Source organism: Botryllus schlosseri, chromosome 4, assembly GCF_051294905.1.
Source record: "Botryllus schlosseri isolate E-star chromosome 4, Bs_hap1, whole genome shotgun sequence".
NCBI lineage: Eukaryota > Metazoa > Chordata > Ascidiacea > Stolidobranchia > Styelidae > Botryllus > Botryllus schlosseri.
In genome coordinates, this window is record NC_137239.1 from 14,982,797 (window position 1) to 14,995,976 (window position 13,180).

The window sequence follows — 13,180 nt, forward strand, 5'->3', positions numbered from 1 at the left end:
CAGGCAGCAGATACGAATACTGCATTTAACTCCGTAGATTATGCGTATTTTTATTTAGGCCTATTTATCATTTTTATTTATCGGGAGGTCGGCACTCAACAATTAACGGCTGACCCTATACATCGGATGCATCCCGAAGAAACTTTTCAAATGAATCTGCTCAAAATACTCTAACCTATGTTATCAAAAATCAAAAGAATAGGGGTGAGGGGCATGGACCCGTTGGCCCCCGGCTACACATATGCCCAAATTGGACATTTCTTTGGACTCTGAATTTCGAATTGCAAGCCGAAGCCGGCTGGATTCGGATTTATAAAATTCAGAATCCAACCATATTTGATCACAACGCATATGTATGATTTGATTGTATGGCTTGCCTAAACGGAATACGCGAGTCTGGCTCACGGAGCGCCTACACTCACTAACTCAGAGAATATGAATATGCTGTGATAAATACCTTCGCTGTGACAGAAGGAAATCAAAGCAAGAGCTACCAATAGGAATTGTAATGCTTTCACTATCGTCGGTTCCATTGTCAGCTGTTGAAGAAAGGTCTCCGATAAAATGACAGCTGCACTCATTATGACAATTATCACTTGTCTTGTAAGAAAATACTTACCGTTCAAAATTTATTTCTTGAAGTTCGACACTGCTTTTGTGTTACATTAAACGCATATTACTGAAAATTGAAAATAGCTGTCAGAAGTATCTCAGAAGTAATGTAAGGTATTATCATACAAAATATTTTCAGGTTTGACTACAGACATACGATAGTGATAATCGAATGCGACGATTACAACGCTATCGCAATCGCATTGAATTATATTGTTGAAATATTGGCGTGTTATATTAGAAAAAGAAGTGCTATGCTCTTCCCTCGACGAAGAATAATATTAATGTAAGTGTAGCCTATGTATGGTGCACTTGATAGGAATTGCGAGTTCATCCTTGAAGGAACGGTATTGACGTTCTCATTTTCACCTGGTCCTTACGGCATTTAAAACAAACATGTTTGAAAAAGGGTCCTTTTCTAAAACACGTTTTTTAAAGCCATGATGTCATGAATATTCAAGTGTGACGTCACATTGGATTGATATTGGCAATTGAAAATATAGGGTAAATATAGCTTATTTGACGAAATATCTACGTACAGTAGCTGTTGAAGCGACTATTTTAAGGGTTCCAACCATCCCATTTCATATACGTCGGCTCCATCGGGTGTTAATCGTCCGTAGGCTCATAAAACATGTTTTTTTTAAAAGTATTTACACGATTATGGCATAATTATGCCACTTTAAAAAGAAATAGTTTTTTTTCAAACACAGTTTAAAACATGTTTGAAACAAATGATTTTAAACAACCATTTGCTTCAAATGTAGCCCCAGTCATCAGTAATCAAGTTGACTAACATCATTTCCTCCAAACTGAAACCGGGTAATCTATCTATTTCCACCATACCGTGACGGGTGCAGATAAAATCTACAAAGGAACTGGTCCATATGGAGATATATCTCAGGGATCCAGTGGATTTTGTTTTCCTATGTACAGCACCAAGACGGCTCTAAAATCAACGCCGTCAGGATATGGTATGTATATAAGGTTTACGGGTGGCTAAATTACGCACCGAAAAGTCCTGCCACCGTGATGAAAATCTACTAAATACAAATTTTATTCACACATCTACGGCGTTCATATGAAAGGGACGCTTGGTAGATACAAAAGGAACTATTCCTGCTCGCCGGATCGCTGACTGACTCGCGCGTGTCCTACTAATACACGAGCGAACCAACTATGTGAGAGTTAACAAACGATGATATTCGCGTCTATCGAATTTCTGATCGTACGCGTTCGCGACGGTGTCACCAGCGGGACTATATGTAACTTTCGTCATCGGTCTGCACCAGGCGCGGCAAGCGTGTTGGTGATATTTCGTAGATCTAAATTACATGCGCTCTAGTTTACAGTGCTTTCGTAGCGGAAGCCACATGTGGTATAGAGATATACATTTGTCTTTTTGATGCATCATAACCTCATGAAAGTCGATATTCTCCAATCTATCATACGCCATAAACCACCGGTGCAATAGTATATTTATTAGAACACCCCAGGCAATATACAATGCGATATAATGAACGGATTTCGAAACTGCGAAGTGCGGATTTCATCGGCCGAGAAACAGGAAGATGCGTAATGCTCTCTGGCGCTCCATATCTCCATCGAGAACACTTGATCTTTTGTTCAACCAACAGTTTGGTCAAAGAGTTTCGTATCATGAACATGATATTTATAAATAGCACTTAACCCGGTAACAGTATGGATGCTGGAAAGTTTAGATGTGGATCTTCAATCCGCCTATCAAGAACACAGTTACGAGGAGCGTATAATTTCAGTACTCGAAAATATCGTCTTTTACTACTCAACTCGAATCATTAAAATCAATACTCGATTCAGATATTCGAGTACTCGAATCATTGTGCCCAGCCCTATCAGTAAATGTTACGGACAGAGGTGGTCAGTAACAAAGTACTTCTACTTTTTCGAAATACCCAAGTAGTTTTACACTACTTGTGGTACTTACTCAAGTAAATCTAATTACCGCTACTTCTACTTCGTAATATTTTATGTTACTTTTCGCTATTTTCAGTTTGTCAAGTAGAAGTAGTATAATCTTCCGATTCGAAAGAGAGACTGAGGAATTTCGGGGCTGTTCTAATGGAGTACCAACATCTCATTTTCATAAAAGTTAAGTAAAGACTAGAATTTTTATCGCGCTTCGCGCAAAGTAGCTATGGGGTGACAAGCGTGTTTTCACGAACGCATTCGTGAATAGGCTATAATTTAGGTAGCGGTAGCGTAGCTCCCTTTGCTCACACCGCATTGTCGTCCATATGAAATAGTTCATCACAGTAAATATGGCTCATCATAACGTTTGAAACTAGTAGTATCACAATCCAGCATATCGTAATCTAGCTGCCCAACATGGTGTGTCCTAATCTAGAAAAGTGGTTTCTGACTTTTTGATCATGAGACCTGTTTTAGCAGACGACTGTTGAAACTATCCGGACAGGAGACATGTAACACATTTTCCACTTATCAGAAGTGGTGTTTGTATTTCTTTTTTAGTTTGCAGTATCATTAGTTTCAGTTCGTTTGTCTAGATCTGGGGGAACTTACATGTTGAAGTTTAAAAGCAAGGGTAGCAATGCCGCTATTTTCCGAAAATAAAAGTACGGCACATTATTGTATGGCATTTATACGATCCATTCTATTTTTTATTAACGTATACTAATGTCGCACCGATACAGCTTCTTGGTCTCGCTCTTCGACTAAACTATGGGCCTTATAATATGGGTGAGGGCGCCGCAGCATGACGCTTTATTTAACGGTGTGTTCGAGTGAACAAAGATTAGTGTCCATAGCGATATCTTTTGCTCCCCATGATGCGAACGAATGCTTATGCTCTCGAAAAGTGATACCTCATGTGATCAATCAATATGACTTAAGCTTTCTGCACCTTCCGAATAGCTCAATTTGCAGCTTTTGTCAGTCCACACGAACGTATTATGACTGTTTTAAAAACTATTTACTTACTTGAGTAGATTATAAGCCAAGAAATTCTACTTCTACATCAAGTATTTAACGCAGAGCGAACGTTTGTAGTTGTATAATTGTATATCTGACTCCAAGAAGGTTGCGTTCACAATTCGCTGCGTGTTCTTCTTTCGTTCGACGACCGGCGTACACGCCGTACGACCTTGTTGGCTGAAGTACCACGAAGCCTGTCTGTTGCACACGTATTCGATGGATCACACTGACGAATATATTTTGTTTCTGTGTCCACGACTTGCAACTTTATTGCCAATCACGTACGGTTCAAAATGCGCTATATCTTCTCTCAATCAGCGAAATACTTATGAATGTCTATCGACTTCCGAACCAGCGACATACCCATGAATGTATATCGACTTCCGAACCAGCTAATAATCACCAACGAATGCATCAACGTCTCTACGTGGTATTTCATGCACCAAACATCGTACGATTTATACTTCTTATCTATCATTCACACGACAAATAAACGACTCACACATGTCTTATCAGGTCTCAGTTCAGGGAATTACGTAAGTTCTACCAACTCCTTATTGACTATTATTAAGATGGCATTATACCAATATATTTCGTTAAAAGTAGTTTCAGGTTGCTTTTAAAAACAGTACTTCTACTCGTACTTGAGTAGATTTTTGCTTCGCTACTTCTACTTCTACTTGAGTAGTCTTCTTGACTATACTTTGACCACCTCTGATGGTTACGACCAATGTTCCCTCTAATTTTTCACGAGTCTATATGCAAACTTACCAACTCACTGCGTGGTACCTCGTACAAGAGTGAGTAAGATGGGCTTGCCCGATTTATCCGAATTTTTTCCGGTAATAAAATAAGGTAATCACTTTGACTCGACTCCCGATTTCCCCGAATTTTGCGAAACTATGACGTTTGGCTGCGACTAACACCAGTTTTTTTATCGCATTTCAACACATTTTATACAAAAAGAGATGTTGTCGCTTCGTCTGATTACGAATTACTGATCACAAATTATTGATGTACATTTGTACATCTGAAATGCTGGTCGGCAATTAGGTCTAATGATCATCATTGCTCCAGCGAGATATAAGGGATCATGTTTTGCGAACCGCATGTGGATCATTTTGTGCGCAGCACACATTTTCGTTTGCGTCCCTGTGTTAGTACGTTCCTGTGGGAACATTGGTTACGACACAGCAAAGATCAACGTGATTTTACGACAACCTAACTGCTCCCTGCAACACGCAAAGACGTTCTTCCGACACTTCAACAAAGCAATGTTATTTAGGAATATGAGTGCCACTATGATTGTAACTACGCGAAAATGCTCATCCTTGACTCATCCCTTGTAGCTTGATTGAGAACACGCAAAGGCCATAAATTCTGTCATTAGCAAACATTTGTTGGATAATCCTGTTTGTGCGGAAAGTTATCGGGAGATCCCTTGTTGTCGAGTGAGGCCGTTCACACTTTCATTTGGGTGCCTTGGGGTCGATTTTTACCAAAATACGCCAACGAAGCCTGTCCCTGAAGAAGGAGTTTGTGTGCCATCTATAAATAGTACTTAAGCCTAAGCGCTCTCTCTGTCCCGATTATTCGAAATTCCATGCCGGTGACGTCATGTTTTGTATTACGATTGATGACATACAATGTTTTTCCAATTCTACTAGTTGCTGACGATCAACCCTGACGAGCGTGTCAGCCGAGAATATTCAGGTTCATGTCAGTATGAATATACTATTCAATTAAGGATATGTGCAAAGAATGCGTAATACATAACAAGTACGACCATTCGCTAGATATTGTTGATACTGAATGAAATTTGATTCGACTTGATTTTGCGAATATGTGAGAGATTAAAAGTTAATTTCAAATTGCAGATGTGACATCGGCTGTCACTCTCCCGAACCCGCCAGAAACCTTCTCTTGCCTTCATCAGTGGAATGTTCGCGATCCCCTGTGAAGGAGCTACGCACCATCAACGCAGAAAATGGTTTGTATCTTTATCGGAGAGGAGTTGGACAATTCGATAATTCTAGTTAACATCTAATTTGCGAAATGTTTCTCGTCTTCCTGAAAATGATACAGGAGAACTGTATCGTGCGAAAAGAGCCAAGCTCAATATGAAAAATACTATTGAAAGAGCATAATTTCAGCATCTGTCAATACTCTACTCGAGTCATTAGAATTAATACTCGATTCATATTCGACTAAACGCGACTCCTTGTGCCCAGCCATGGCAGCTATAATAAGATTACCATATGTTTACGGAACGACAAGAAATTGCTATCTCTATCCAGATCCCCAATGGGCAGTGTTCCATTCCAGAAGTGCTGAATCGCCATTGTTTTATGCGTGTCACTGAAATAGTCTACGCCACAAACATTCCCGATCATTATTTTCTGTATCGAATCCAAAATCGAAGGTTGAAATGCTGCGGAAAACTGAAAAGTTGTATATTGCGTTTGATTATCTTCAATTTCATCTTTTTATGGGGCATACATCGAAAGTCAATGTGTTGTTTGTAACACGCAACCGTCGTTGGCGTTACTGTAGTGCTGGTTACTGTTACTGTAGTGCTGGTCGATAATGAAGACACAACACAAGAACAGTCCGTACATCCTCAGGCCAACGAGGAAAAACACGAATCAGGCAAATCAAATGAAATACAGACGGCCCAGAAGACGCTAATTAAAAGGCCGCCTAATGCCATCAAAGGACCAAAATCGAGCTCCAGTTGTGATAGGGTGGCGAAACAACAAAACGGAAAGGCGGCGAAACAACAACAACAAAACGGAAACAGAGTAACGACCAGAAAAACCACAAGCAACCAAGCAATAATAATGAAGCCGAATACAAATGGGATTAAAAAAGACAACACGAAAAAGAAGACTGCCATAATCCCGCAAGACCCCCAAAACAATATCAATGGCGAACCTATTGAAGCTAGCATCGATTAATGTAAACGGATTATCAAACAGACTACAGGATTTGGAACAATATATACAGACATCGAATTTGGATATATTATTGATTCAGGAAACGCATAAGATCGATAATGTGGATATACGTAACTGGGCAGCCGATATCGGATTTATTATCTACTTCAACACAAAGAACGAAGTGAGACAATATTCTGGCACTGCGATAATGATCAAAGAACATCACGAAGGTAAAATTTTACGTCACTATAGCATGATAGAAAACCGTGCCCAATGCCTCTGCATTCAAATTGACAAATGCCCAATAGCTATAATAAATATTTATGCCCCGTTTGGACAATCCACAGATGCGAGAAAGTTACGTGACGATTTCCTAATCCAACTAGAATCAGAAATCCATGAACTTGAAGTCCCGATTATAATGGGTGGTGACTTCAACCTAATTATTGACAAAAAAGACACTCGAATTAAACAGAACCTCCATGTTAGAAGCGCCGAGAGACACTTTGAAAAGCTAACTAACGACGCGGAACTGATTGACGTGTTTAGGAGTAAACATCCTCTTGCCGAAGTATTCACTTACGTCACTGGAAAAAACGCGAGGAGACTAGATCGTTTCTACGCAACACGTGAACTCATGGGCCATGTCCAGAATGCAGGACATGAAAATAACCTCGTGGCCGACCACATAAGTCCGATAATAATACTTGCAATTGAGCCAAGCACACTATGGGGAAGAAAAAATAGGAAGTGTAATAATGACCTTCTGCGAGATGACTTGTATACCGAGATATAATATCTAATCTCATAAGCTTTGAGGAGAATAATATTCAACACTGCCACGGAATTCAACAATGGTGGGACAGACTAAAAGATAGAATTGCCAACGTAAGCAAGAGATATGAAATAGACAAATGTAAAACCTATGACCCTCAGATAACGTATCAGAGGGTAAAGGGAAAATTGCGCATGTTAACCAAAATTGACCGTTGCGAAGGTGAACCTAACACGACGAGACAATTTTGGCAAGAATTGAAGACCAGACGGCGCAAGACTGAGCTTAAAGAACTTCAGCTCAGAGATGGAACGGTAACGACTGACCGTAATATTATTGCTAAACAGATTGAACAATTTTACACAGAATTGTGGACCCGACACGACGGCATTAATTCGTACGATCAAGACGAATATCTATCATCGTATCAGCACGACCGCATGCACGGAAGTCACAATGAACAAACATCGGTAATACAATCTAGCGAAATATTACAAATACTGAAAGCAATGAACAGGGAAAGGTCACCGGGGTTCGACGGCCTAACAGTGGAATTCTACCTTGCAATGTGGCAAAACATTGGTTCGAGATTAACAGAAATCATAAACAACGCGCTAATATTCGGAAACATACCGCATAGCTGGAAACGCGCAAAAATTATTCTGATTCACAAAGGAAAGGACAAAAAGGATTTAGCGAACTGGCGACCCATTTCGCTGCTAAACACGGACTACAAAATAATGGCGAAAATTCTCAACAACAGACTGGTTGAGGAAATTTCGAGCAACATCATTATGACACAGAAAGCGGGAATTCCCGGAAGACAAATGGACGTGATACACAACAATGTGAGTGCAATTGTCAATTATCATCAAGAAAAACCTTTGGAAGGTTATATAATGACCATAGACGCAAGGAAAGCCTTTGATAAGGTGGACCACCAAATGCTCCTCAAAGTGATTGACAAACTGCCCGTCACGGAAGAAACTCTTAAAGTGATCAAAGCCATATATGATAATCCTATTGCGACCCTCGAGGTTAACGGCCTCCAAGCAGCCAATGTAAATTGTACAAGGGGCATTAGACAAGGATGTCCTTTGAGTATGACGCTATACGCGATTAGCGCAGGCCCGCTAGCCCACAGGTTATGCACCAACGACAAGATCAAAGGTATCAGAATCGGCGGGATAGAGCATAAATTAGACCAGTGGTTCTTAACCTTGCCCCCAGCGCCCCCCAGGGGGCGCTGGCGATTTTGAAGGGGGGCGGAAACGCTCAGGGGGCGATATGGGGGGCGCTGGGCTCAGGGGGGCGGTATGGGGGGCGCTGGAGAAAAATGGCTTCGCAGTAGATGATGTGGTGATAGGACATATCCTTAATGAGTATTCAGAGCAAATTAACACCGAAAACTTCGTTACATATAGCCTTCAAAATACATATAGGTTTAATTGTCCATGGGCGCCTAAATGACTGACACCGAATGTTCCTGTCTTGGCAATCTGAACTCCAGAAGACGTATTCCATCTGGCAGGGAAAAATTATATGTCAGTGAAGAAATGCCAATCTGAAATCGTGTGCGTCTTATAGTTTAGTACGATTGGGCGACAGGGATATTCCTGTTGGGCGATATCCCCGTTGAGCGATTCTATATTTTTTGATATTGCAGACAGGGGGTCACGAAATAACATCATGCAACGAAGTCATACCAACTGGTTCGCACCGCCCGAATATGTTTAATTATTAGTAACGGGCCCTACAGTTTCCAAGAAACCTCACAATGTTCGCTTTAAGTTTTGATGAGTCTGCGCACACTCAACAACTCACTGCGCTGACCCCTGGACCGTGTCAGCACTGCGCACGTGCGCAGCTTAGAGGGAACATTGCACCTCACTCAGCTCTACCGGTAAATGTGTTTACGTGAGCAGAGAGAGGATAAAAATTAATCTCAATTTGCATGCAATTCCCGATGATATTGACCAATTCAATCATTAATTAGTGAAATCTTTCGCGCTTCGCGCGACTAGGCGAAAATAGCTGCCTCAGTAAATGGACACCCAATGTAGATACCTAACAGGCTTTCAGCAATTAGAGGACAGCCTAATGGGGGTCTGGGAGTGAAGTCCCCCGGAAGCTTGGTTTATCACCCGATGGGGGCCCAGGGCCAACGATTTTTGTTTGGGGGGGGGCTGACGAAGTGCTGTTACGGCCCTGGTAACGAATAATTGTACCTGCGGGCACGCCCGAATATGTTTAATTATTAATTACGTGCCATTTATCTTCCTATACAACAGCTCACTCAGTTTATCGCGATTTATATATGTAATTACCACCTATTCATTCATGCATTATAGAAAATTTTGGTACCTAGGGCGACCAGGCCACACAAACTTTGCTGACCATCGAAATCACGATAGGGGGTTCGTGGGGGCGAAGCCCTCAGAAGTTCGGTTTATCACGCTATGGGTACGCAAGGCAATCGTTTTTAGGGGGTTGACGAAGTGCTGTTACGGCCCTCCCTCTTACTCATTGTCTGTATTACATTCCTTACATTATGAAGTTGGGGTGGGGGCGCTGGAGCACGATAATTTTTGAAAGGGGGCGCTGGAGGAAAAAAGGTTAAGAACCACTGAATTAGACCAATTTGCTGATGACGTCACACTGTATCTAAGAACAACTGACTCTATTACCACAGTCCTTAACGAATATCAAAGCTTGCATAGAGTGACAGGTCAAGATATCAACACAGACAAGACGGAAATCCTACCGCTGAACGAAAAATCACGTATCAGACTGCAAAAAACTGCGCACGCACATATGCTAAAGTCGGTAATTAAGATACTGGGCTTATACCGCGGAGAAAGCCAACTGCAAATGAACTTCGACAGACTCTGGCAAGGAGTCGAGAAAAGCGTAAGGCATATTAAATCAAAACGGCTTTCTTGGATTGGTAAGATAACGGCGATTAAGGCATACATAATTAGCAAAATAACTTTTACATATGCTAACAAGCAAATTCCAGGCGACAAGCTCAAGCAACTCGAACGCCTCGTCTTTGGCCTACTGTGGAGTCCTGAGAAACTTGAGCAAAAAAGCAGAATGCAACTTATCAGACCTAAGCCAGAAGGAGGAATTGATATGCCAGATATCGAATCTGCAACACAAGCGAAGAGAGCAAAAAGACTACAACAACTCAGTCGACTCGAGCACCCGATCGATATCTGGCATTCAGAAGCGATATACAATCTAACAACGAAGGTGAGAGATATAAATTGCAATTTATACAACAACCTCTACCCTCACAGAAATACATTGAAGGAGGAATGGAAGAAGGAAAAGGAAATCTTCGACGTAATTAAAAGCCAATCACAAGATATACAAGAACTAAGCCAGAAAGAAATGTACCAGATCCTTGTTAAAACGAAGACGCAACAAGGAGGAAGCCGCATGGCGGACTGGAAAGAGATATGGCTATACCAACCCAATATCAAAGACCACATTGACAACAAGAAACGTGAGATTTCGTATCGCATTAACACTGAGAGCTACTTTACAGGCTCCAGAAAAACCAACGCAGGCTGGGTACGACGAAAAGACGCCTACTTGAAAAACAAATGCAAATTCTGCCAACACGCCGAAGACACTCTGCGTCACACTTTCGCCGAATGTGCAACGTACAAAAACTGTTCTCTCTTGTAATACAGGATCTCGAGAACGACCTGCAAACGACTATTGACGCTACACCCGACGAGATCATACGCAACGTATAGGCCTACGACGGACCGCAAGCTCCGACTATAATACAAGCTTTTATGAACGTGAAAACCCTTGTGTGGGAATGGAAAAATGCACTCGACATACAAAATGAATACGCCCAAAATATTGACCAACGCATCAACGATATAAGAAGTAAAATATACCGAATAATTTAAGCGAGTTATTTAAACGCTCGCGCGATAAATCACATTGCATTTATCGACCCACAAAACGCAACCAATCCACCTACAACCTATCCCAACCACCCAAACATCCCATCCCATCTCACTCTACCCCACCCCTAAACCACCACCTACCCCCCAAATCTACCCTATCCACCACTCCCCTTATCCTATTCCTACCCCACCCACCCCTACCATATTCCTACCCCACCCACCACCACTCCACCAAATTTATATGAAAATCACACGCAAACGAGCGCCAAGTACTGGCGGCTCCTACTACGACCGCGACCACGAATCGACATCGACTGCTGCGATGAGATGAGCCGAGCGACTACGAGCACCAACTTACGACGGCGTCTACTACGACAGCGTATACAAATCCTACTTCAGCAACGGCTGAGACGAGATGACCCGATGATGGGGAAAGATTTTCTTTCTGAAATTTTTGATATTTTATGTACATATTTGAATAAACATCACTAAAACGGTTAAATATAATCTTCAGCTTATTTGACTATTTCCTCAATTGAAGGTGCTCATTCCTTCCGATATCGTATCTAGCTTATTTTGTTTCGTTGGAAGTGAAGAGTTATCACATCATTGAAAAATTTATACTTAGAGCGTTGACGGCAGCATGTATCCCTAGCGTGGGCGTAGGCAAAGGCCGTTGGGGCATGCGAGGTGGTTCGTCTGCGACTCAAGTGGATAACAAAGATTGCACAATATTACATATAGGAAAATTGGAAACGAAGAATGAAGCTGTGTTATTACAGCCTAATTTTGGAGTAAACGATTGGTATTAACATATGTTAACATGTAAATAAGTTTGATTACTCATTTCTCGGGAGCAGTAGCTCGTTATGTGATTTAATTCACGCGCGGTACGTTTTGCTTGATAATATTACAAGCTTCTGAAGCCACTGTATTATTTTAGCATTTCCTTTGTCCGCAATCATAACACTTCATCAGTATAGAATCGGCAACTTAGAGAACACCGCAAGATGTGCACACCGGCAGTGTGTCAGTGTTATCGATATTCATTGGCATCGGTCACGCTCTGTCTGTTCCTCGCAAACAATGAGTGTGATCGTTACCTATCATTTTACCGACAATTTATATCCCCTGATTTGATCAGTTCATCGCGCAAGAAGAGGTTGTGGACGGGGACACAAGCAAGTTCGTTAATTTCGACTAATATTACCGCGTGCAGAAAATAATATTACGATAGTACTTTAAATGTGTACGGTAACTCCTTTATGTATCTGACTAGAACTTCAAGTTACCTGCCGGTTTTGCAAGTATATTCGTTGCTGTTACAGACAGTAACGCCTTACTCGTGGGCTTATTTGATACTGGTATCCGGTGATTCTTCAGTCAGGCCAAGATTCTCTCTACAGGCCGTCAGTGATTGGAGCCACTGGCATTGAAATTCCGTTCAATGTCCAATATCGACGATGGAAATGTGCTACCAGACGCTGCACAATACGCCAGTATTAGCCGTTTCAAAATAGTTAACTATTTCAGGCGCATACCCTTGGTAAAACGCCCGATTTGGTCGAATGTGGGGAATCTGGATACTAAATCAGATATGTGGATTTGCAGTTGGCTGTATCGTGAGTCGTGACAGGTGATGAATGGATAGATGGACATCGGAATTGAACAATCCATGATTTAGGTAACCGGTTGGTCATAGCGCCTGAAAGATGTGGTAGTTATTTAATCTCTGGATTCAGCATACCGGGACGGACTCTCTTTTAACGTAATTGATGATAGCTGGTCGAATAACCATTGGTAGCGGTGATTTTCAAGTACCCGTACGACGTACCTGCGTCTGGTAGCACAATTACTCGCTCGTATCGCCAGTAAAATTAAAAGTAAACAATGGGAATCAAGCATTGTTGACGAATGACGGCGAAGATATCTTTCAAGTTTCTAAAGAAATA

The 13,180-nt window shown here is 41.5% G+C and overlaps 1 protein-coding gene across 3 annotated transcripts in view; it reads right to left on the bottom strand.

Annotated features, from left to right (window-relative positions):
- Positions 1-687, bottom strand: part of LOC145438203 (uncharacterized) — a 38,685-nt gene extending 37,998 nt beyond the window's left edge. For all 3 annotated transcript variants that reach the window (XR_013914879.1, XM_080315589.1, XM_080315588.1), the window contains exons 1-2: positions 620-687; positions 458-539 (exon numbers count right to left, since the gene is read on the bottom strand). Coding sequence is in view for 2 of the 3 variants with exons in the window: in XM_080315589.1 (XP_080171715.1) it covers positions 458-533 (76 nt within the window). In the remaining variant the exon portion in view is untranslated. The remainder of the gene's footprint in view (positions 1-457; positions 540-619) is intronic.
- Positions 688-13,180: the final 12,493 nt, after the last annotated feature.